This window comes from Saccoglossus kowalevskii, chromosome 12 (genome assembly GCF_978046115.1).
Source record: "Saccoglossus kowalevskii chromosome 12, keSacKowa6.1, whole genome shotgun sequence".
Classification (NCBI taxonomy): Eukaryota; Metazoa; Hemichordata; class Enteropneusta; family Harrimaniidae; genus Saccoglossus; species Saccoglossus kowalevskii.
This window is the reverse complement of record NC_140652.1, coordinates 3,946,640-3,969,372: the sequence shown is the minus strand read 5'-3', so window position 1 is coordinate 3,969,372 and position 22,733 is coordinate 3,946,640. Positions and strand designations below refer to the sequence as shown.

Genomic DNA, 22,733 nt, shown 5'->3' with positions numbered 1-22,733 from the left:
TCGGCTCTCTATTGCCCACAACGGTTCCGGTTCGTACGCTCAGCAATGTCTGTGTACATGTAGGAAGTTTGTAAGACAGTAAAAAGAAGAGTTTGCGTAAGATACTTTTTTATGTTATATCACTTTGTGTAATCTTTATCAATTTTACTGTTCAGGAATTCCCCGCACCTAACTATAGATAGGCTAGTCCAGGGGCTTTAAGTATTTTACGCGATGCTCAAACGACAATCGGCAAATGAACTTCTACTGACAACAGGTTTTGTCGACCTACCTTGTGCATGTTTAATCTTATAATACATTAGTCACTTATAACAAGGCACCCCTAAGTATGTCGTAACCATTATTTCTCGCAGTAATCTTTAAGGCGTCGCGTTCCAATATACTGCATCCACTTTGGAATGTAGAGGCGTAATTAATAATAAAAAAATAGTGGATCGTGCCCCTACGTAGTATTCAATACACGTTGACTAAATGCACCAATGTTTTTTTAAGAATAATAATAACACCAGTATGTGTTATGTTTGGCCACACAGTTTTTGTTAATGACCTCAGCGCACGTACGCCGATATTAGCAAGCTGCTGACAGTACGCATGCTGTTTACTCATCGCTCGCTTAACTTAAATTTATGTATGCTCCATGATTTTAGTATTGTTCGTGTACATCGCATGTCGAATTACCAATATTGATGTTGGGAAAACGGTCCAGCAGGAAGTATGTTTTTATTTCCTCCTAACGTCCCAGTGACACCATTCAGTTTATTGTGAAAATAGAACTCGAGATTTAGTTTAAAATATGTTATAATACAATACTACATGAATACAACGACAGTGACCAAATTAGTAGTGCATACTTAATAATTCACGAAATAGTAGAATTATAAACGTAGTAATGATGGGACGAAAAACTGCTCGAGATCTGTGCCTACCACATGACATGAATGGATTCATTGAATTACGTTAAAGTGCGTTTCAGAGCACAATCCCGTGGACTTGACCCACGTTGTTGTTTCCACACTGCGCCGATTTAGCAGACACATATGCGGGTCACAACGTGTGTTGAATGCGTTTCCCAGTAGTCACATCCATAGTTATTGCACCACGTTCTGCTTATATCGTAATAGTAAACATACGTTGCTTTCATTGACTCGTTGTATGTGTTTCATAGTGCATTCAATGCCTGGCAACATCACTGGCGGTGCTGGCACCAGTCATCGATATCTGTTTAACGCCCTCGGTGTTATTTTGAACACAGTTCAAGCTTACCATACACAAGTTCAATCGTTTAGTTATACAAATGAGCAGATTATGTTTACGATTATAATTAGCTTTATTGGAATGTATCCAATACATTGTTCTTGTGTACATTACCTATATTGATTATTATTTTGCACCATTGTTAATTGCCAGTCATTGTGCCGATAACAATAGCATTACGTATAACCAAACGCTTTCTTCAAACTCATCAATCAAACACAAGAAAAGTAGCGTGTCACAAAAAGTCTCGTCTTAACTAGTTCACCTTTTCAACTTGTCTCAAAAAAACATGAAGTAGACTTTTTCACACAAAATATGCATTCTTCAGTTATGGAATACGTAACAAGTATACAATCAGACTAGATTTACCTCAATCTATAGGTTATAAGGCGGGTCATGCTTATAGGTTTATTCGAAGGGAAAGTATTTAAAAAATAATTTCCGCCTTAATATATTTCAAGCACTTTTATTTGAAGCAGGCTAGTGACCTACGGCCATACCGTTTCGCTGTTTACACACGTCTACCCGTGAACTTTTGAATTTTTAACATGCGTTATCACACGCGTTCGTATTTTCTGCTTAAATAAGTTATCATTTATCTAAGTCTTACTAAATATTAACTAAGAATATATTTGGAATTGATTTTCCCTTACTTCTAGTTGATTGTCCTTCTGATGTTGCATGTTTTTTGCGGATAATCATTAAATTTGTATGCTTTCAACTGAAATCATATGAATACGTAATGTGCGTTCCTTTGTATTCGCTCACCACCCGACTGCACATCCCCCGCTTTATCCCGTATAGTGTCAACATCTTTAACGGCTGCCATTCAAATGGTAATATAATAATATGACAGAACACAGTGGCCGCGCCCTGACGTTTGTGAGGTGTGGACGTTATTTTTACGACTGTTGCGGTGCATCACGCATGATTACGTCTATGTTATAATATGTTCCCCGACTTATTAAATATTTTCCCAGACGTTGGCAAACGCGCCCGAGTTTGCCGCAGTGTAAGAAACGAAAATGCCTACCGCAGACTGCGTTAAAACCAGAGGCGGCGGCAGCTTTTCTTGACTGTGGGGGCGAAGATTTTATGCGAATGTCAACAAATCTCGCGCCTAAGGCCCGAACTGTTCTGGAGGGGTGCGGGACATGCTCCCCGGGAAAATGTTGAAATCTAAAACTCTCTGAAACGCTGTTTCCTGCATTATAGGGGAGAAAATTGTGATGGTACACTTAGGTAAATTTCTCTTACGGTTTCTGGAGATGGATGTATGGCTGTTTCATCTTATTGTATCGTGGGGGCGTCCTATTTTTCGTGGGGGCAACCGCCGCCACTGCCCCCACGGTGCCGCCGCCACTGAAAACAATATATTTCACACGCGTTGTATACGTGGCCATGGGTTCGAACGCCACGTGGTGAGACGACTGAAGCGTTTTAAATACGACTATAGACAACAAACATTGACATGTTGTCAGACCCTTTGTGTATGGGCCGTCGAACTAGTTTACGTTTTGGTTGGCAAGAACCGGTCGAAATAAAAGGCGCTGATATACCGCAACAGTCGTAAAAATAACTTCCATACCTCACAGAGAGGCCGACAGTATGCCGATGTATGATAAAAGTCGTATTTATCTCGACCATGTCCATACCGAGCAAAATTCAGGATTTTTTGATAATCAAAACTAGTACAATAGACCTTTGGACATTCCTTGAGACATTGTCCGTCTTCGTGTGTATTTCAAGTTACCATAGATATTAAATAATAAACGACTCCACCATTCCGACCAAGACTCAAAATTTGGAGAGTACGTGTCATTGATATGGGCTGTTTTCAAACACGTTGATTCGTTTTTGATCCAGGTTTTCTTGGCATTAAAAGCTACACTACTTTAGCACTGGCATATCACTTTAGTTTTGACGTTGTTCTTAGGTTGAGCTCCCTTGTATTGAACTATGAATGCGGCTGATTTGCATAATTCACCGTAAAAATACCGAATTTAAATTATTATTACATGCAAACGTGACTAATTTTCATAGTTACTCTGTATTTCATAGCTTTTGGTATTTTGTTTGTGCAAAAAATGATTCTGGAGGTTTTTAAATTCAAAATCAAATATGCATATCTATAAGTGCACTTTTTTAGATAACGTTAGATTTAAAGATTCTACATGTTATGTTTAAACGTTTTAAGTCGTAGGCGTAGTGATATGTAACAAATCTGTTATGTGCGCAGTAGTCACTTACAGCGCCCATCTGATTGAACCCTTTTATCCAATGAGACAGCGGGCTTTAGTCACATGACCTATCATTCAATATAGCAGAATTTTGAGCTGACGAGATTTTTAAAATTTCCTGTGTCGCCGGACCATACACAAACAAATATTAAGCAAAACCAAGACCATTTTCATAATATAATATAATATAATATAATCGCCGTTGCGGGTTGTTAATTAGCAACCACGCCCCAATCATGTTGCCAACTTTAATCGCAGTATTTAGTAGTACTTTTGGCGGTATAAAATTCAGCCCATTATAATAAAAACAAATTTCTACGTCAGTCGAATGCAGTAGGACAGTGGCTTAACACGGTCAAAAAATTTTTGACAAAGCCAGTAATTTTGGCTTAGTGGTGACCGCGATTCAATGTTCTAACTAAGAAACACACTAGTCAAATGCTCAGGTTCCAGGTAAAATATACCCCAGTAGTGTTCACATTATTATACAATACACAGGCGTAACAATGTATATAGTTGGAGCAGCAACATGTAATGCAGTACAGTTTTGTATAACCTTTGTTTGTAGTCTGAATTTGATTATTAATTATTTAATTGCATGCTATTCCTTTTCTTTTTTGCAGTTTTTTTTCACCAAAATTATATCACAATCATGTTAAACATGATATCACTTTCAGTTTTCATGGGATTCGTCGTGTTCATAAGAGGTACGGTCTGTGTTTTGATAAATGTCGAACTGCCTGTCTACCAGTGGGTGTATTATCTTACAGCCTATACCCGAATATCAAATATATTAATACACCATATATAGAACGCTAAATGAACAACAACGAATAGGAACATTTCAGAGAACTACCCACGCATCCCATTTTACACGAGGAGTAAATACATATGCCAGTTATTCACAATATTTAGAGACGTGTTAGTAAAAATGTCAGATTTGTCTATATCCAATAACTATTAGTTTTATTTTTGCCTTTATACACTCAGCAGCAGACTCAACGGATGTGAATTATACTACGCTTGATGCATCAATAACAGAACTTATTTTGACGACTCAGAATTCTTCACCTATCAAAGAAAACACAATTCAATTAGAAAACATCACGGCGACCGTAATCGAAACATCGTCAGTGGGCTATATATCTGAATATGAAGCAACTTTAGTGGAAACTGCATCGCTCAGCGAAACACGATTGTCAACCGAAATAACTACTAACGTACCTGCCACTGGTGTTGAAACAAGGACACAAACACTACCATATACATCAATAGAAATGACAACTGAATTGAAAAGCAATGAAGTTGAAAGAGAGACACAAACACTACCATATACATCAATAGAAATGACAACTGAATTGAAAAGCAATGAAGTTGAAAGAGAGACACAATCACTACCATATACATCAACAGAAATGACAACTGAATTGACAGACACTGAAATAGAAAAAGATACACTACCAATTACATCAACAGAAATGACAACTGAATTACTTTCTGCTGGAGTTGAAACAAAGACATATACACTATCATACACGTTGACTGAAATTGAAACAGAGGTTTATACACAAACAGCAAAAGAAGTGGTAACAGAAATGTCTTCCAGTAAAGAAGAAGTGGAGATATATACACTACCGTACAGCCCAACTGTAATGACAACACAATTGATAAACACTGCAGTTGAAACAGAAACTTATGAACCACTATATACATCATTAGAAATGACAACTGAATTGACAGACACCGGAGTTGAAAGAGAGACACAGACACTACCATATACATCATTAGAAATGACAACTGAATTGTCGGACACTGGAGTTGAGACAGAGACACCTAAAGTAACACATACAACAACAGAACTGACAACTGATTTCACTGGAGTTGGGACACAGACACATACACTACAGTATCCAGAAACAGAAATGCCAACAGAATTACCTACCACTGAAGTTGAAACAGAGACATATACACAACAGGATACAGCAACAGAAAGCACAATAGAATTATCGAGCACTGAAGTTGAAACAGAGACATATACACAACAATATACAGCAACAGAAAGCACAATAGAATTATCGAGCACTGAAGTTGAAACAGAGACATATACACAACAATATACAGCATCAGAAATGCCAACAGAATTACCTACCACTGAAGTTGAAACAGAGACATATACACAACAATATACAGCAACAGGAAGCACAATAGAATTATCGAGCACTGAAGTTGAAACAGAGACATATACACAACAATATACAGCAACAGGAAGCACAATAGAATTATCGAGCACTAAAGTTGAAACAGAGACATATACACAACAATATACAGCAACAGGAAGCACAATAGAATTATCGAGCACTGAAGTTGAAACAGAGACATATACACAACAATATACAGCAACAGAAAGCACAATAGAATTATCGAGCACTGAAGTTGAAACAGAGACATATACACAACAGTATACAGCAACAGAAATGCCAACAGAATTACCTACCACTGAAGGTGAAACAGAGACATATACACAACAATATACTGCATCAGAAATGCCAACAGAATTACCTACCACTGAAGGTGAAACAGAGACATATACACAACAATATACAGCATCAGAAATGCCAACAGAATTACCTACCACTGAAGGTGAAACAGAGACATATACACAACAATATACTGCATCAGAAATGCCAACAGAATTACCTACCACTGAAGTTGAAACAGAGACATATACACAACAATATACAGCAACAGGAAGCACAATAGAATTATCGAGCACTGAAATTGAAACAGAGACATATGCACAACAGTATACAGCAACAGGAAGCACAATAGAATTGTCGAGCACTGAAGTTGAAACAGAGACATATACACAACAGTATACAGCAACAGAAAGCACAATAGAATTATCGAGCACTGAAGTTGAAACAGAGACATATACACAACAGTATACAGCAACAGAAAGCACAATAGAATTGTCGAGCACTGAAGTTGAAACAGAGACATATACACAACAGTATACAGCAACAGAAAGCACAATAGAATTATCGAGCACTGAAGTTGAAACAGAGACATATACACAACAGTATACAGCAACAGGAAGCACAATAGAATTGTCGAGCACTGAAGTTGAAACAGAGACATATACACAACAATATACAGCAACAGAAAGAACAATAGAATTATCGAGCACTGAAGTTGAAACAGAGACATATAGACAACAGTATCCAGCAACAGGAAGCACAATAGCATTTTCAAGTTCTGAAGTTGAAAAAGAGACATATACACAACAATATACAGCATCAGAAATGCCAACAAAATTACCTACCACTGAAGTTGAAACAGAGACATATACACAACAATATACAGCAACAGGAAGCACAATAGAATTATCGAGCACTGAAGTTGAAACAGAGACATATACACAACAATATACAGCAACAGGAAGCACAATAGAATTATCGAGCACTGAAGTTGAAACAGAGACATATACACAACAGTATACAGCAACAGGAAGCACAATAGAATTATCGAGCACTGAAGTTGAAACAGAGACACATACACAACAGTATACAACAACAGGAAGCACAATAGAATTATCGAGCACTGAAGTTGAAACAGAGACATATACACAACAATATACAGCAACAGAAATGCCAACGGAATTACCTGCTACTGAAGTTGAAACAGAGACATATACACAACAATATACAGCATCAGAAATGCCAACAGAATTACCTACCACTGAAGTTGAAACAGAGACATATACACAACAATATACAGCAACAGGAAGCACAATAGAATTATCGAGCACTGAAGTTGAAACAGAGACATATACACAACAGTATACAGCAACAGGAAGCACAATAGAATTATCGAGCACTGAAGTTGAAACAGAGACACATACACAACAGTATACAACAACAGGAAGCACAATAGAATTATCGAGCACTGAAGTTGAAACAGAGACATATACACAACAATATACAGCAACAGAAATGCCAACGGAATTACCTGCTACTGAAGTTGAAACAGAGACATATACACAACAGTATACAGCAACAGAAAGCACATTAGAATTATCTAGCACTGAAGTTGAATCAGAGATATATACAGAAATGACAAATGAATTGACATATACACAACCATATACAGAAATGGCATCTGAATTATTTTCAATTGAAGTTGAAACAGAGAAATACACACTACAAAAGACAGCACCAGAAATGAGAACTGAATGGACATACTCAGAAGTTGAAACAGAAAGTAATACTTCACCACACAAATCGACTGAAATAACTGAATTCAAAAGTGAAACAGAGACAAACGTATCAGTCGCATTGGAAGATTATACTGAGAACTCCACAGTTCCTTACAAAACATCACAAACAGCATCTGCAGTGCTGTATACTGAACCTCTAATAACAACATATATCACTGAATTGACTAAGCGAGACACAACACTAGAAACTACACCTTCACCACTGGTTGAAGTAACTGCAACAACTATGTCAAAAACAATACACCATACAACACTCAAGACATCAACTAAAATGCAGACAACCATGACAACAGCTTATTCAACTCGTAAGTAAACAGATAAATCAACATACAATGCAATATACATTTTTATGATAGGAATGTGAGTGTATGCTTTCTTAAAATTCGATTAATGCTCTAGATATGCAAATTCAAACAAATGAATGAAATCTGAGTTTCGCAATATCGGAAGGGTTTTCATTTATTATCATTTATTAAGATTCTGAAAATACTAATGAGAAATTTTGAATAGCGAACAACATGACACAATTTGAAATATAAAACATATTATAGATTATGACTGTGATCTTACGACCAAACCATATATAATATGGACAGGTACATGATACTTATGCACGTATGCACGTATTGTTGGCATCATTGTAAATAACATTTGATCTTAAAATATCATCTTCATCATCTGTTTTATCAATAGCCATAGATGTATGTGCAGCCAACAAGCCATGCCAACATAACGGTCAATGCACAAACATAGCAGATTCATTCATATGTGACTGTACACTGACAGGATATGATGGTTATCAGTGTGAAAAAGGTGAATACTCAATTTACAAATATATATATCATATATACCACATATCTATTGCGTTATTGATAGCTGCATGTGACAGATTACAATAGATAAATGTGTAGAAGTATTTGATTACGCTTGGCAAATGTTGCCAATTTGACAAATTTGACAAATGTGTCTAAATGATGTTTAAACTTGACAAATGTGTCTGAATGCTGAGTTACAATTGACAAATGTGTCAAAATGCTGAGTTACAATTGACAAATGTGTCTGAATGTTGAGTTACAATTGACAAATGTGTCAAAATGCTGAGTTACAATTGACAAATGTGTTGAATGGTGGGTTATAATTGACAAATGTGTCTAAATGCTGTTCAAATTTGACGAATGTGTATAAATGCTGGGTTAAATTTGAAAATGTGTCTAAATGTTGAGTTACAATTGCAAAATGTGTCTAAATGCTGAGTTACAATTGACAAATGTACCCTAATGCTTGGTTACAATTGACAAATGTGCCTTAATGGTTAGTTACAATTGACAAATGTGCCTTAATGCTGGGTTACTATTGAAAAATGTGTCTAAATGCTGAGTTACAATTGAAAAATGTGTCTAAATGCTTTTCAAATTTGACAAATGTGTCTAAATGCTGGATTAAACTTGAAAAATGTGTCTAAATGCTGAGTTGCAATTGGCAAATGTGTCTAAATGTTGGGTTACAATTGACAAATGTGCAATAATGCTGGGTTACAATTGACAAATGTGTATAAATGCTGGGTTACAATTGACAAATGTGTATAAATGCTGGGTTACAATTGACAAACGTGCCTTAATGCCGGGTTACAATTGACAAATCTGTCTAAATGCTGAGCTACAATTGACAAATGTGCCCTAATGCTGGGTTACAATTGACAATTGCGTCTAAATGCTGGGTTACAATTGTGCCTTAATGCTGGGTTACAATTGACAAATGTGCCTTAATGCTGGGTTACAATTGACAAATGTGTAAAAATGCTGGGTACAATTGAAAAATGTGTCTAAATGCTGAGTTACAATTGACAAATGTATATAAATGCTGAGTTATAATTGACAAATGTGTCTAAATGCTGAGTTACAATTGACAAATGTGTTGAATGTTGGGTTATAATTGACAAATGTGTCTAAATGCTGTTCAAATTTGACGAATGTGTATAAATGCTGGGTTAAATTTGAAAATGTGTCTAAATGTTGAGTTACAATTGAAAAATGTGTCTAAATGCTGAGTTACAATTGACAAATGTACCCTAATGCTTGGTTACAATTGTCAAATGTGCCTTAATGGTTAGTTACAATTGGCAAATGTGCCTTAATGCTGGGTTACTATTGAAAAATGTGTCTAAATGCTGAGTTACAATTGAAAAATGTGTCTAAATGCTTTTCAAATTTGACAAATGTGTCTAAATGCTGGGTTAAACTTGAAAAATGTGTATAAATGCTGAGTTGCAATTGGCAAATGTGTCTAAATGTTGGGTTACAATTGACAAATGTGCAATAATTCTGGGTTACAATTGACAAATGTGTATAAATGCTGGGTTACAATTGACAAACGTGCCTTAATGCAGGGTTACAATTGACAAATCTGTCTAAATGCTGAGTTACAATTGACAAATGTGCCCTAATGCTGGGTTACAATTGACAATTGTGTCTAAATGCTGGGTTACAATTGACAAATGTGCCTTAATGCTGGGTTACAATTGACAAATGTGCCTTAATGCTGGGTTACAATTGACAAATGTGTAAAAATTCTGGGTACAATTGAAAAATGTGTCTAAATGCTGAGTTACAATTGACAAATGTATATAAATGCTGAGTTACAATTGACAAATGTGTCTAAATGCTGAGTTACAATTGGCAAATGTGCCTTAATGCTGGGTTACAAGTGACAAATGTGTCTAAATGCTGAGTTACAATTGACAAATGTGTCTAAATGCTGAGTTACACTTGACAAATGTGCCTCAAAGCCGGGTTGCAATTGACAAATGTGTCTTAATGCTGGGTTACAATTGACAAATGTGCTTTAAAGCTGGGTTCCAATTTACAAATGTGTCTAAATGCTGAGTTACAATTGACAAATGTGCCATAATGCTGGGTTACAATTGACAAATATGTTTAAATGCTGGGTTACAATTGACAAATGTGTTTAAATGCTGAGTTACAATTGACAAATGTGTCTAAATGCTGGGTTATAATTGACAAATGTGCCCTAATGCTGGGTTACAATTGACAATTGTGTCTAAATGCTGGGTTACAATTGACAAATGTGCCTTAATGCTGGGTTACAATTGACAAATGTGCATTAATCCTGGGTTACAATTGACAAATGCGTAAAAATGCTGGGTACAATTGAAAAATGTGTCTAAATGCTGAGTTACAATTGACAAATGTATATAAATGCTGAGTTACAATTGACAAATGTGTCTAAATGCTGAGTTACAATTGGCAAATGTGCCTTAATGCTGGGTTACAATTGACAAATGTGTCTAAATGCTGAGTTACAATTGACAAATGTGTCTAAATGCTGAGTTACACTTGACAAATGTGCCTCAAAGCCGGGTTGCAATTGACAAATGTGTCTTAATGCTGGGTTACAATTGACAAATGTGCTTTAAAGCTGGGTTCCAATTTACAAATGTGTCTAAATGCTGAGTTACAATTGACAAATGTGCCATAATGCTGGGTTACAATTGACAAATATGTTTAAATGCTAGGTTACAATTGACAAATGTGTTTAAATGCTGAGTTACAATTGACAAATGTGTCTAAATGCTGGGTTACAATTGACAAATGTGCCTTAATGCTAAGTTACAATTGACAAATGTGTCTAAATGCTGGGATACAATTGACAAATGTGCCTTAGTGCTAAGTTACAATTGAAAAATGTGTCTAAATGATGAGTTACAATTGACAAATGTGTCTAAATGATGAGTTACAATTGACAAATGTATCTAAATGTTGAGTTACAATGACAAATGTATCTAAATGCTGAGTTACAATTGGCAAATGTGTATAAATGCTGGGTTAAATTTGACAAATGTGTCTAAATAGCGGGTTATAATTGACAAATGTGTCTAAATGTTGGGTTACAATTGACAAATGTGTCTAAATGCTGGGTTACAATTGACAAATGTGTCTAAATGCTGGGTTACAATTGACAAATGTGTCTAAATGCTGGGTTACAATTTACAAATGTGTCTAAATGCTGAGTTACAATTGGCAAATGTGTATAAATGATGAGTTACAATTGACAAATGTGTCTAAATGCTGGATTACTATGGACAAATGCGTCTAAATAGCGGGTTACAATTGACAAATGTGCCTAAATGCTGGGTTACAATTGACAAATGTGTCTAAATGCAGGGTTACAATTGACAAATGTGTCTAAATGCTGAGTTACAATTGGCAAATGTGTAAAAATGATGAGTTACAATTGACAAATGTGTCTAAATGCTGGATTACTATGGACAAATGCGTCTAAATAGCGGGTTATAATTGACAAATGTGTCTAAATGCTGGGTTACAATTGACAAATGTGTCTAAATGATGAGTTATAATTGACAAATGTGTCTAAATGCTGAATTACTATGGACAAATGCATCTAAATAGCGGGTTACAATTGACAAATGTGTCTAAATGTTGGGTTACAATTGACAAATGTGTCTAAATGCTGAGTTACAATTGGCAGATATGTATAAATGATGAGTTACAATTGACAAATGTGTCTAAATGCTGGATTACTATGGACAAATGCGTCTAAATAGCGGGTTACAATTGACAAATATGTCTAAATGCTGGGTTACAATTGACAAATGTGTCTAAATGATGATTTACAATTGACAAATGTGTCTAAATGCTGGATTACTATGGACAAATGCATCTAAATAGCGGGTTACAATTGACAAATGTGTCTAAATGTTGGGTTGCAATTGACAAATGTGTCTAAATGCTGGGTTACAATTGACAAATGTGTCTAAATGATGAGTTACAATTGACAAATGTGTCTAAATGATGAGTTACAATTGACAAATGTGTCTAAATGATGAGTTACAATTGACAAATGTGTCTAAATGATGAGTTACTATGGATAAATGCGTCTAAATAGCGGGTTACAATTGACAAATGTGTCTAAATGTTGGGTTACAATTTACAAATGTGTCTAAATGCTGGGTTACAATGACAAATGTGTCTAAATGTTGGGTTGCAATTGACAAATGTGTCTAAATGTTGGGTTACAATTGACAAATGTGCCAAATTCTGAGTTATAATTGACAATTGACAATGTCTAAATGCAGTTTAAATTTGACAAATGTGTCCAAATACAAATGTCAATAGGTTGAGAACTGTGAATGAAATTACATGGCATGTAAAAGGTACCTTTTACATAATTTTCCAAGCAAATCATATTTTTAAGTTCCTTATTAGAAATAATAAGTTTGAGCTCATTGTTGAAACATTTCAGAGACAAAAACTGCTGTGTTAAAATTTGAAATAACAAATGCTCTGTATACGGAGGAATATGCTAATCGGATTTCTGCTGAATTTCAAAGTTTAGAGGACACTGTTGTTGAAGAGGTAAGTATATATATATATCTTTTTTGACTGAGAACAAACTACGTAATATGACAACCTGTTGTTGGTAACCATAAATACAAACCGACTTCCCACGCCACATAAGAGGAGTTAACTAACCGAGTGTCTACATACGACTTCTCAGTTTTGGTGCCACTTTTGATAAAAATAACATTGATAATAATAAGTTTTGGAATCTTCTTAAAACTTGTGTTGACAGAAAGTACAGGCAGACCAAATTTTCTTAAAACATTGGGAATGCTACATTAAGTATTGATCATATGACAAATTAAACATTAACCATTATAAGTCACCAAACAATCTCTATGTTTTGAAAAAATAGAATTTCCTAAACAAGTTCACTCATTTTTACATAGTCGATATTCACTAAGGAATACTTACAATGATCAATAATAACATAACCAGCGGTTGCCCTATTTACTTTGCTGTGTCGATATTTTTTTTTACAGATTTCAAACAAAGTAGAAAACGTTCCTGGTTTCAGACGTGTGGAAATTGTAACATTCGGGTAAAACTACATTAAATAATAGCAGTCTTCTTTTAACCAGAATTGTAATATGATGATATCTCACTAGACATGTGTAACATGTTATAAGTATTGTGATATTAGAATGGTGCAGCATGGACATATAAATACAAATGTTGTAATCCGTAATGAAATAATTTATATATATGCTGATATATGAACATTCACGATCACGTTGTTTATAAATAAGGATTCCTTGAATTACTGATATCGTGAAGTTCAATTATTATGCATGTGTTTATGTTGATTAGTTTCCCAGGTGACTACATTTTTGGAGTACCAGGAAATAGAGAACCTGATAACTCTGAAGGTGAGTGAGACCAGATTACTTGTAATTGATTTACCAATGTTTATTAACCATTCTCTAAGTTAACAAGTTATTTTAATGGAAGTAATATGATTTAGAATTTGGGTTCTTCATATGTGTATGTGATCATTTGAACTGTAATTAGTAAGAATTGAGTTACTTGTTTATGCAAATCACTGTAATTGCAGCGAAAGAAGTGGTAACAACCGTTAAACTCGTTGTCACCAATGCTGAGTTTGTGGAAGACCTGAATAATCGCCAGTCAGAGTCATTTAAAACATTGTCCACATCATTAACTGCCGAGGTATGTATGATTGTTGCCCCTAAATAATTTGCGTAGTTAATAAGCTAAAATGTGAGCTGGACGTAGTACAAATAAGCTATCACTCGATGGTCTGCGCATGAATTTGTTTTGTGATACATGTCAACTCACCACTGACAGTTGTTATCTGCTTCTGTCGGCAGGTAGCTCGTCTTTTACAACATACACCAGACTTCATCCGTGCAGAAATTGTGGAGTTCAGGTGAGGGTCAAACACATAAGTGCAACAATATTATGCATGCGTGTTAGAATTGACTGAGTGATTTTATTTAGTGTCAACATTTTCCTCGCATGCTGAGCTTGTTCGGGCAGATCGTTTTTTGTGTATGTAGCTATACGGATTTGTATATTAATATGGAACCCAACATAGACATTCCAAGCTAGAAGTTTGGATCTCAAATGACTCTCGGCGTGAAAGTGTTGACGCGCTTGAAATATTGTAGTCGGAGAAATTCACATATCCTGAAGTGCGTCTCTCGAAAAACGTTTTATGTTTTCAGACGAATCCTGATGTGATTCTCCTATCACTAATTTACGTCATTTGAGTGTTTTTCAGTTATAAAATGAGAAATGGTGTATTTTCTATGTGTTCAAACTTTTTTTATAGACGGGGTTCTGTCATAGTTGTCATGAATCTTGTATTTGCTGAAAACACCACGGATGCATTACAGGAACTATCAACGCAGAATCTCATCAGTAATCTCGAAGCAGATGGTCTAGGAAACTATACAGTTGGAAACATAACCGTCATACAAGGTTAGTACTCGTTGAATTGTATACGAGCTGTAAATAGAAAATACAATATTTTTATGTAGCGTGGTACATGTACGTGGAATTTACATGCTGATGTTTTGTGTTTTACTTTTGTATACTCCAGCCTCTATGAAACGGCATTTTTTTCAATTCTCAGATCAATGTATTGGTAATCCATGTTTCAACAACGGATACTGTGTGTCTGCAGATTATGGATATCTATGCTACTGTCTAGAAGGATATAAAGGTCTTCAGTGTGAGCAAGGTTAGTCATTTTTAATGCACATACAATGTATACTTAGATAGTGTATCGTATACTCACGTTGTTTTCACTCTTTATATTCAGAATACAGCGAACATATTATTCTAAAGAGTGGATGTGAAACTCTGGACTTCAATGAAGAGAGTGTAATAATGCAACCGTTTTTTGACTTATCAACAACCGTCATCAATCCCGAAGTAATAAGTTCCTATGAAATAACTGGAGACAACTACGGCGTGTTTTTCATAAACGAGACATCCGGCGAGTTAACTACTTCTATTACACACTTTGATAGAGAAACACGAGAAGAATACGAGCTGCGTTGTAAACTGGTCATGAGCGGGACAGAGTCGCTGAACTTTGATTTGAAAATAATAATCATCGACATCAACGACAATGAACCACGTTTTCAGAACACTCCATATGAGAATATACTAATGGAATATTCACCTTTTGGAACTCTTGTCGCAGTAGTTATCGCAACTGACGATGACAGTAGTGACATACTCTCGTACTCGTTTGATATCAATTATAGCGTTTATTTACAGAATATGTTTTCCATTGATTCGAGAAGTGGTGAAGTAACCACTCAAGGTTTAGTCAGCAGGGATTATTTTCGTAAATATGGCTTACTGGACGGAAATGACATTTTGCTGCCGGTAACAGTCAGCGATGGCATGTTTTCTGGTCGAACCAACATCTTAGTACAAATCGAACCGCTATTTGTCAAAGGCACAAACGGAACCGAGACAGTCTTTCGTGAGGTACTAGTAAGAGAAGATGTAAATATCGGGACACTAGTTGCAAATGTTGGATTGCCTGATCCCGAGGACCCGGAAACACAGTATAGTTACCGAATGAGTGAAGCAGGCAGTGGGAATTCTAGTTTCCTGATAAACGAAACAACGGTAAGTGTGACGTAAACAGTGTGTAATAAAACTCCCTTGGAAATATACTACAACCCTGTGTAATTAAATCAATAAATTTTCTTTTTTAATAAATACTTTTCATTAATTTGGCAGGGTGAAATCAAAACAGCTGCATTGCTGGACCGAGAAGAGAAAGAAACATATATAGTGTTTGTGAATGTACTTGAAAACCAGTGTACAGCTGGGAATGGGGTAAATTTATATAGTGTTTGTAAATGTACTTGAAAACCAGTGTACAGCTGGGAATGGGGTAAATATATATAGTGTTTGTGAATGTACTTGAAAACCAGTGTACAGCTGGGAATGGGGTAAATATATATAGTGTTTGTAAATGTACTTGAAAACCAGTGTACAGCTGGGAATGGGGTAAATATATATAGTGTTTGTGAATGTACTTGAAAACCAGTGTACAGCTGGGAATGGGGTAAATATATATAGTGTTTGTAAATGTACTTGAAAACCAGTGTACAGCTGGGAATGGGGTAAATATATATAGTGTTTGTGAATGTACTTAAAAACCAGTGTACAGCTGGGAATAGGGTAAATATGTATATAGTGTTTGTGAATGTACTTGAAAACCAGTGTACAGCTGGGAATAGGGTAAATATGTATATAGTGTTTGTGAATGTACTCGAAAACCAGTGTACAGCTGGGAATGGGGTAAATATATATATAGTGTTTGTGAATGTACTCGAAAACCAGTGTACAGCTGGGAATGGGGTAAATATATATAGTGTTTGTGAATGTACTTGAAAACCAGTGTACAGCTGGGAATGGGGTAAATATATATAGTGTTTGTGAATGTACTTGAAAACCAGTGTACAGCTGGGAATAGGGTAAATATGTATATAGTGTTTGTGAATGTACTTGAAAACCAGTGTACAGCTGGGAATAGGGTAAATATGTATATAGTGTTTGTGAATGTACTTGAAAACCAGTGTACAGCTGGGAATGGGGTAAATATATATAGTGTTTGTGAATGTACTTGAAAACCAGTGTACAGCTGGGAATGGGGTAAATATATATAGTGTTTGTGAATGTACTTGAAAACCAGTGTACAGCTGGGAATGGGGTAAATATATATAGTGTTTGTGAATGTACTTGAAAACCAGTGTACAGCTGGGAATAGGGTAAATATGTATATAGTGTTTGTGAATGTACTTGAAAACCAGTGTACAGCTGGGAATGGGGTAAATATATATAGTGTTTGTGAATGTACTTGAAAACCAGTGTACAGCTGGGAATGGGGTAAATATATATAGTGTTTGTGAATGTACTTGAAAACCAGTGTACAGCTGGGAATAGGGTAAATATATATATATGTGTTTGTGAATGTACTTGAAAACCAGTGTACAGCTGGGAATAGGGTAAATATGTATATAGTGTTTGTGAATGTACTTGAAAACCAGTGTACAGCTGGGAATGGGGTAAATATATATAGTGTTTGTGAATGTACTTGAAAACCAGTGTACAGCTGGGAATGGGGTAAATATATATAGTGTTTGTGATTGTACTTGAAAACCAGTGTACAGCTGGGAATAGGGTAAATATATATATATGTGTTTGTGAATGTACTTGAAAACCAGTGTACAGCTGGGAATGGGGTAAATATATATATATGTGTTTGTGAATGTACTTGAAAACCAGTGTACAGCTGGGAATGGGGTAAATATATATAGTGTTTGTGAATGCACTTGGAAACCAGTGTACAGCTGGGAATAGGGTAAATATGCATATAGTGTTTGTGAATGTACTTGAAAACCAGTGTACAGCTGGGAATGGGGTAAATATATATATATGTGTTTGTGAATGTACTTGAAAACCAGTGTACAGCTGGGAATAGGGTAAATATATATATAGTGTTTGTGAATGTACTTGAAAACCAGTGTACAGCTGGGAATGGGGTAAATATGTATATAGTGTTTGTGAATGTACTTGAAAACCAGTGTACAGCTGGGAATGGGGTAAATATATATATAGTGTTTGTGAATGTACTTGGAAACCAGTGTTACAGCTGGGAATTGGGTAAATATGTATATAGTGTTTGTAAATGTACTTGGAAACCAGTGTACAGCTGGGAATGGGGTAAATATATATATAGTGTTTGTGAATGTACTTGGAAACCAGTGTTACAGCTGGGAATTGGGTAAATATGTATATAGTGTTTGTGAATGTACTTGGAAACCAGTGTTACAGCTGGGAATTGGGTAAATATGTATATAGTGTTTGTGAATGTACTTGGAAACCAGTGTTACAGCTGGGAATTGGGTAAATATATATAGTGTTTGTGAATGTACTTGAAAACCAGTGTACAGCTGGGAATGGGGTAAATATGTATAGTGTTTGTGAATGTACTTGAAAACCAGTGTACAGCTGGGAATGGGGTAAATATATATAGTGTTTGTGAATGTACTTGAAAACCAGTGTACAGCTGGGAATGGGGTAAATATATATAGTGTTTGTGAATGTACTTGAAAACCAGTGTACAGCTGGGAATGGGGTAAATATATATAGTGTTTGTGAATGTACTTGAAAACCAGTGTACAGCTGGGAATGGGGTAAATATATAATCAGTTGTGCGTGCTAGCTACATTAGAGGATTTTCGAATGTAATATATTTGTAATTATTATATCACACATGTTTGTCAAGAGGTGACAGTGATTGCTTCAACGGCACCCAGGTGGACTGCATGGCCATGTAACCCTAGTACTAGTTATACGGCCTGTAATGTGTTTATTTATATTTCTAGATTAACGTTGAGATTACAATAGAAGACATAAATGACAATGATCCTGTATTTGCCGAGAATGCATACACATCGTCTGTACGGGAAGATACTAATGGGCCCATTACTCAGAATGATCCGGTTGTTGTCGTGAGTAAATATATTATTAATTGCGCACTATAGGTAGCATTAATGTGTACGTGAACGAATGAATTATCCGGTGAGACATGGAAAACTGTTATGTGCACCGCGTTATGTCGTCTGCAATTAACCCTTTCGATTCCTTCCAAACTTTCTATTATTCCGTGTGAGGGCGCTGCAAATACGTCATTCGCGCGTATCGAACTGAACAGAGTAAGGCAGATCAACAATTAGTATGGCGGATTCATCGCTGAAATTCGCTCATTCAATACATTTTGCGCAGAACTATTTAAATTAAATGTATACGGTGCCAGCACTTAGTAACACGTAATTTGAAAAATGAAAAGAATTACAAAATATGCAGCAAATATGACATGGAATGTCATGATTTCCCATTTTCAGTGATGAATTTTACAAGGATGCCGAAGTCGCCGTGTGGAAACGTAGCAAAGTAACATTGAGCAAACAATAAGTTCTCATTTACTATATAATGTTCTCCGAGTAGGTATACGGTGTTACAGGGGAAAAAACAAGTGAGCTGTGAAAAATAATCTCAAACTAATTTGACAGGCAAAAACAATAAAAGAAAGTAACCTAATAAATTGGAAAATAAGAATACAATTTATTGTGATTTACTTTTCAACAAAGTATTTGATTATGAACATTTAATGCGGAATGATTTGTTACGTTCTAATAAACCTGAGGTATACCCAATCGCGTACGCCCGCTTACGTTGGAAATAGAATAAACTTTCTTCTTTACAGAGAACTCGGAAATCACACCTCTTTGGCAATACAATACGAACACAGACAGAATGTGCAATTCACAGCATTTATTGGCTCCGTGCCAAGGCGGGTTAACATCATTTACGATGATTACAATGGTAACGTCAGATTATCGATATTTGTTTTTGTCGAGTACATGCGTGTTCAATAGCAACGTACTATGCTGCGTCATGATTTGAGTACCACGTTGTGTGTTGCATTTAGTTACTTATTATTTCCAACTGTAATGTGTCATTTGTTGATTTGTCTTAGATACCACCAATTGTTGCTAAGGACGACGATGCAGGATCAAATGCTGATATTCGGTATTTCTTATCGGGAGATGGCAGTGAACTTTTCAAGATTGATCCCAAGACAGCAGTAATAACGAAGAATGCTTTAACAGATCTAGACTATGAAATAACTCAAATGTATACCTTGACAGTGACCGCTAAAGACATGGACGGTAACGCTGGTTTTAGAATGGACAATGTGTATTTAAATGTAATGGTCTTGGACATGAATGACAATATACCTGTTTTCGTTGAAAATGACACATCAATTTCAGTTAGTGAAAACATTGCTGTAGGTACGGTGATTGGGTATGTAAACGCTACGGACGCAGATGACGGGCAGAATGGTGAGATATATTATTTCATTCAGACGGGAAGTGAAGGGAAATTCAGACTGAACCCAGACTCTGGAGAACTATCGATTCTATCTGAACTTGACAGAGAAATTAAGGAAGTATATGAACTGCTTGTCGTTGCAAGGGACAAGGGCTACCCGGCAAACGAAGCAAGTGTCACCGTTACAATTACCTTGCTTGATGTTAATGATAATTCTCCCGTCTTCAACGAGCGACTTTACGTTGCGAGCATCTCCGAAAATGAGCCAATTGATAGCTACGTGCTTGACTTAAACGCAACTGACCCAGACAAGGACGACTTCGGTTTGGTGTTTTATTCTTTAGAAGAAACAATTGACTTTGCCATTGATCTAGATAGTGGTATTTTAACTACTAACACCAGCTTTGATCGAGAGAAAAAGTCTGTATACAATATTCACGTATTAGCAGCTGATGGTGGAATTCCCGGTCGAACGTCTTCCGTATCTGTTCACATTTCTATATTGGACGTGAATGATAACGAACCGAAATTCGATTCCGATCAGTACACCGCGACAATATTGAAAACACCTACAGGAAATATCAACGATGGGACAATTGTGACTGTAGTGTCTGCAAATGATGCCGATGATGGTGTCAATGCTCAGATCACATACAGTATCGAGGATGAAAACTATAACGACCTATTTAACGTTGATGACAAAGGTGTTGTAACTGTAGCAGTTGGTGGTGGTGTAGCTAGTGACGAAATTCAGTTTAACATATCAGCTACTGACGGCGGCTCGTCGACAAAGCGTGCAACGACAACCGTATTCGTAAAACTAGAAGCGCCTTCAACAACATTAATATTCAATGAAACAATTTACAGATTCGCCGTTAATGAAAATGAGTACGATATCACTATTGGCAAAGTCGAAGCGTTTAACCCGGATGATACATTGATAACCTATGTAATGCCCTTTGCGATTGGCGGTATTCATGTGAACTCAACGACAGTAAGTAGTAGCCCCACACCGCCCCTCACTGTTCGTGTTACTATACGACACGACACGACACTACACTACACTACACTACACTACACCACACTACACTACACTACACTACACTACACTACACTACACTACACTACACTACACTACACTACACTACACTACACTACATTATACTGCAGTGAACTGAACTACACTACACTACACTACACTACACTACACTACACTACACCACACTACACTACACTACACTACACTACACTACACTACACTACACTACACTACACTACACTACACTACACTACATTATACTGCAGTGAACTGAACTACACTACACTACACTACACTACACTACACTACACTACACTACACTACACTACACTACACTACACTACACTACACTACACTACACTACAGATATCACACTACAGATATCACACTACAAATAAAGTCCTCAGATTCCAATTTTACACATAGAACCATTTATTTAGTAAACTACTCACCTTTTTACAAAATTAAATTTATTTGTCTAGTTCCATTAATCAATTTATCATACATTATCGTCAGAGTGTTGAAAGTTCTAAAAGAAAGGCTGATTTAATTACACTATTGTAAATATAATATTGACCCAGCTGACTGTTCAATCTCAATGCATCAGTCCACTGACTATAAACTAGCTTGGTTTCGCTACCCGGGGCCTGCATAAGCTAGAAATAAAATGCAAGCATACCATGGCAATTATATTCGTGTCTCCGTGACCTGCCTTGATGCAAATTATAAATATAATGTGAAACCTCTGCGATACTAGAATACACTACACTACACAACACTACGCTACGCTACGCTACACTACACTACACTACACTACACTACACTACACTACACTACACTACACTACACTACACTACACTACACTATGATATATGATCTGAATACGTGTTCTTTGTCTTTCACTGCGCACGATTGTTTTTATGTAGCTATTATTATAGCAACGTTTCAATACCATTTCATTCGAGCTCGTTATAGCATCTCACTAGACACATCACGTAAGTTGCATTATACAAGTATTTCAACTATTAAACAATGTTTCTATGTTTACCCAGGGTGAACTAACCATTGATGCACCATTTGACAGGGAATCAAAGCCAGTCGTCATCTTCAATATTATTGCACAAGGCGATGGGAATTTTGCATTTACAACGGTA

General features: G+C 36.1%; 1 protein-coding gene across 1 annotated transcript; it reads left to right on the top strand.

The window, feature by feature from the left end:
- On the top strand, positions 1-21,358 carry LOC102806476 (uncharacterized). The gene is made up of 15 exons (XM_085506296.1): positions 1-96; positions 4,118-4,201; positions 4,485-8,075; positions 8,464-8,583; positions 13,051-13,163; positions 13,631-13,689; positions 13,959-14,017; positions 14,203-14,318; positions 14,480-14,538; positions 14,944-15,092; positions 15,247-15,354; positions 15,436-16,259; positions 16,374-16,472; positions 20,185-21,261; positions 21,308-21,358. Exons 2-15 carry the CDS (start codon positions 4,147-4,149, stop codon positions 21,356-21,358), a joined length of 6,480 nt encoding a protein of 2,159 aa, XP_085362422.1. The 5' UTR covers positions 1-96; positions 4,118-4,146.
- The last annotated feature ends 1,375 nt before the right edge of the window (positions 21,359-22,733 follow it).

What these genes read in the sequence shown, in the direction of transcription:
- LOC102806476 (XM_085506296.1), top strand. Translation starts at nt 4,147, where the DNA reads ATGTTAAACATGATATCACTTTCAGTTTTCATGGGATTCGTCGTGTTC. An exon ending in AGAACCTGATAACTCTGAAG is followed by an intron (nt 14,018 to 14,202) that starts GTGAGTGAGACC and finishes CTGTAATTGCAG; the next exon opens with CGAAAGAAGTGGTAACAACC. An exon ending in AGGTCTTCAGTGTGAGCAAG is followed by an intron (nt 15,355 to 15,435) that starts GTTAGTCATTTT and finishes CTTTATATTCAG; the next exon opens with AATACAGCGAACATATTATT.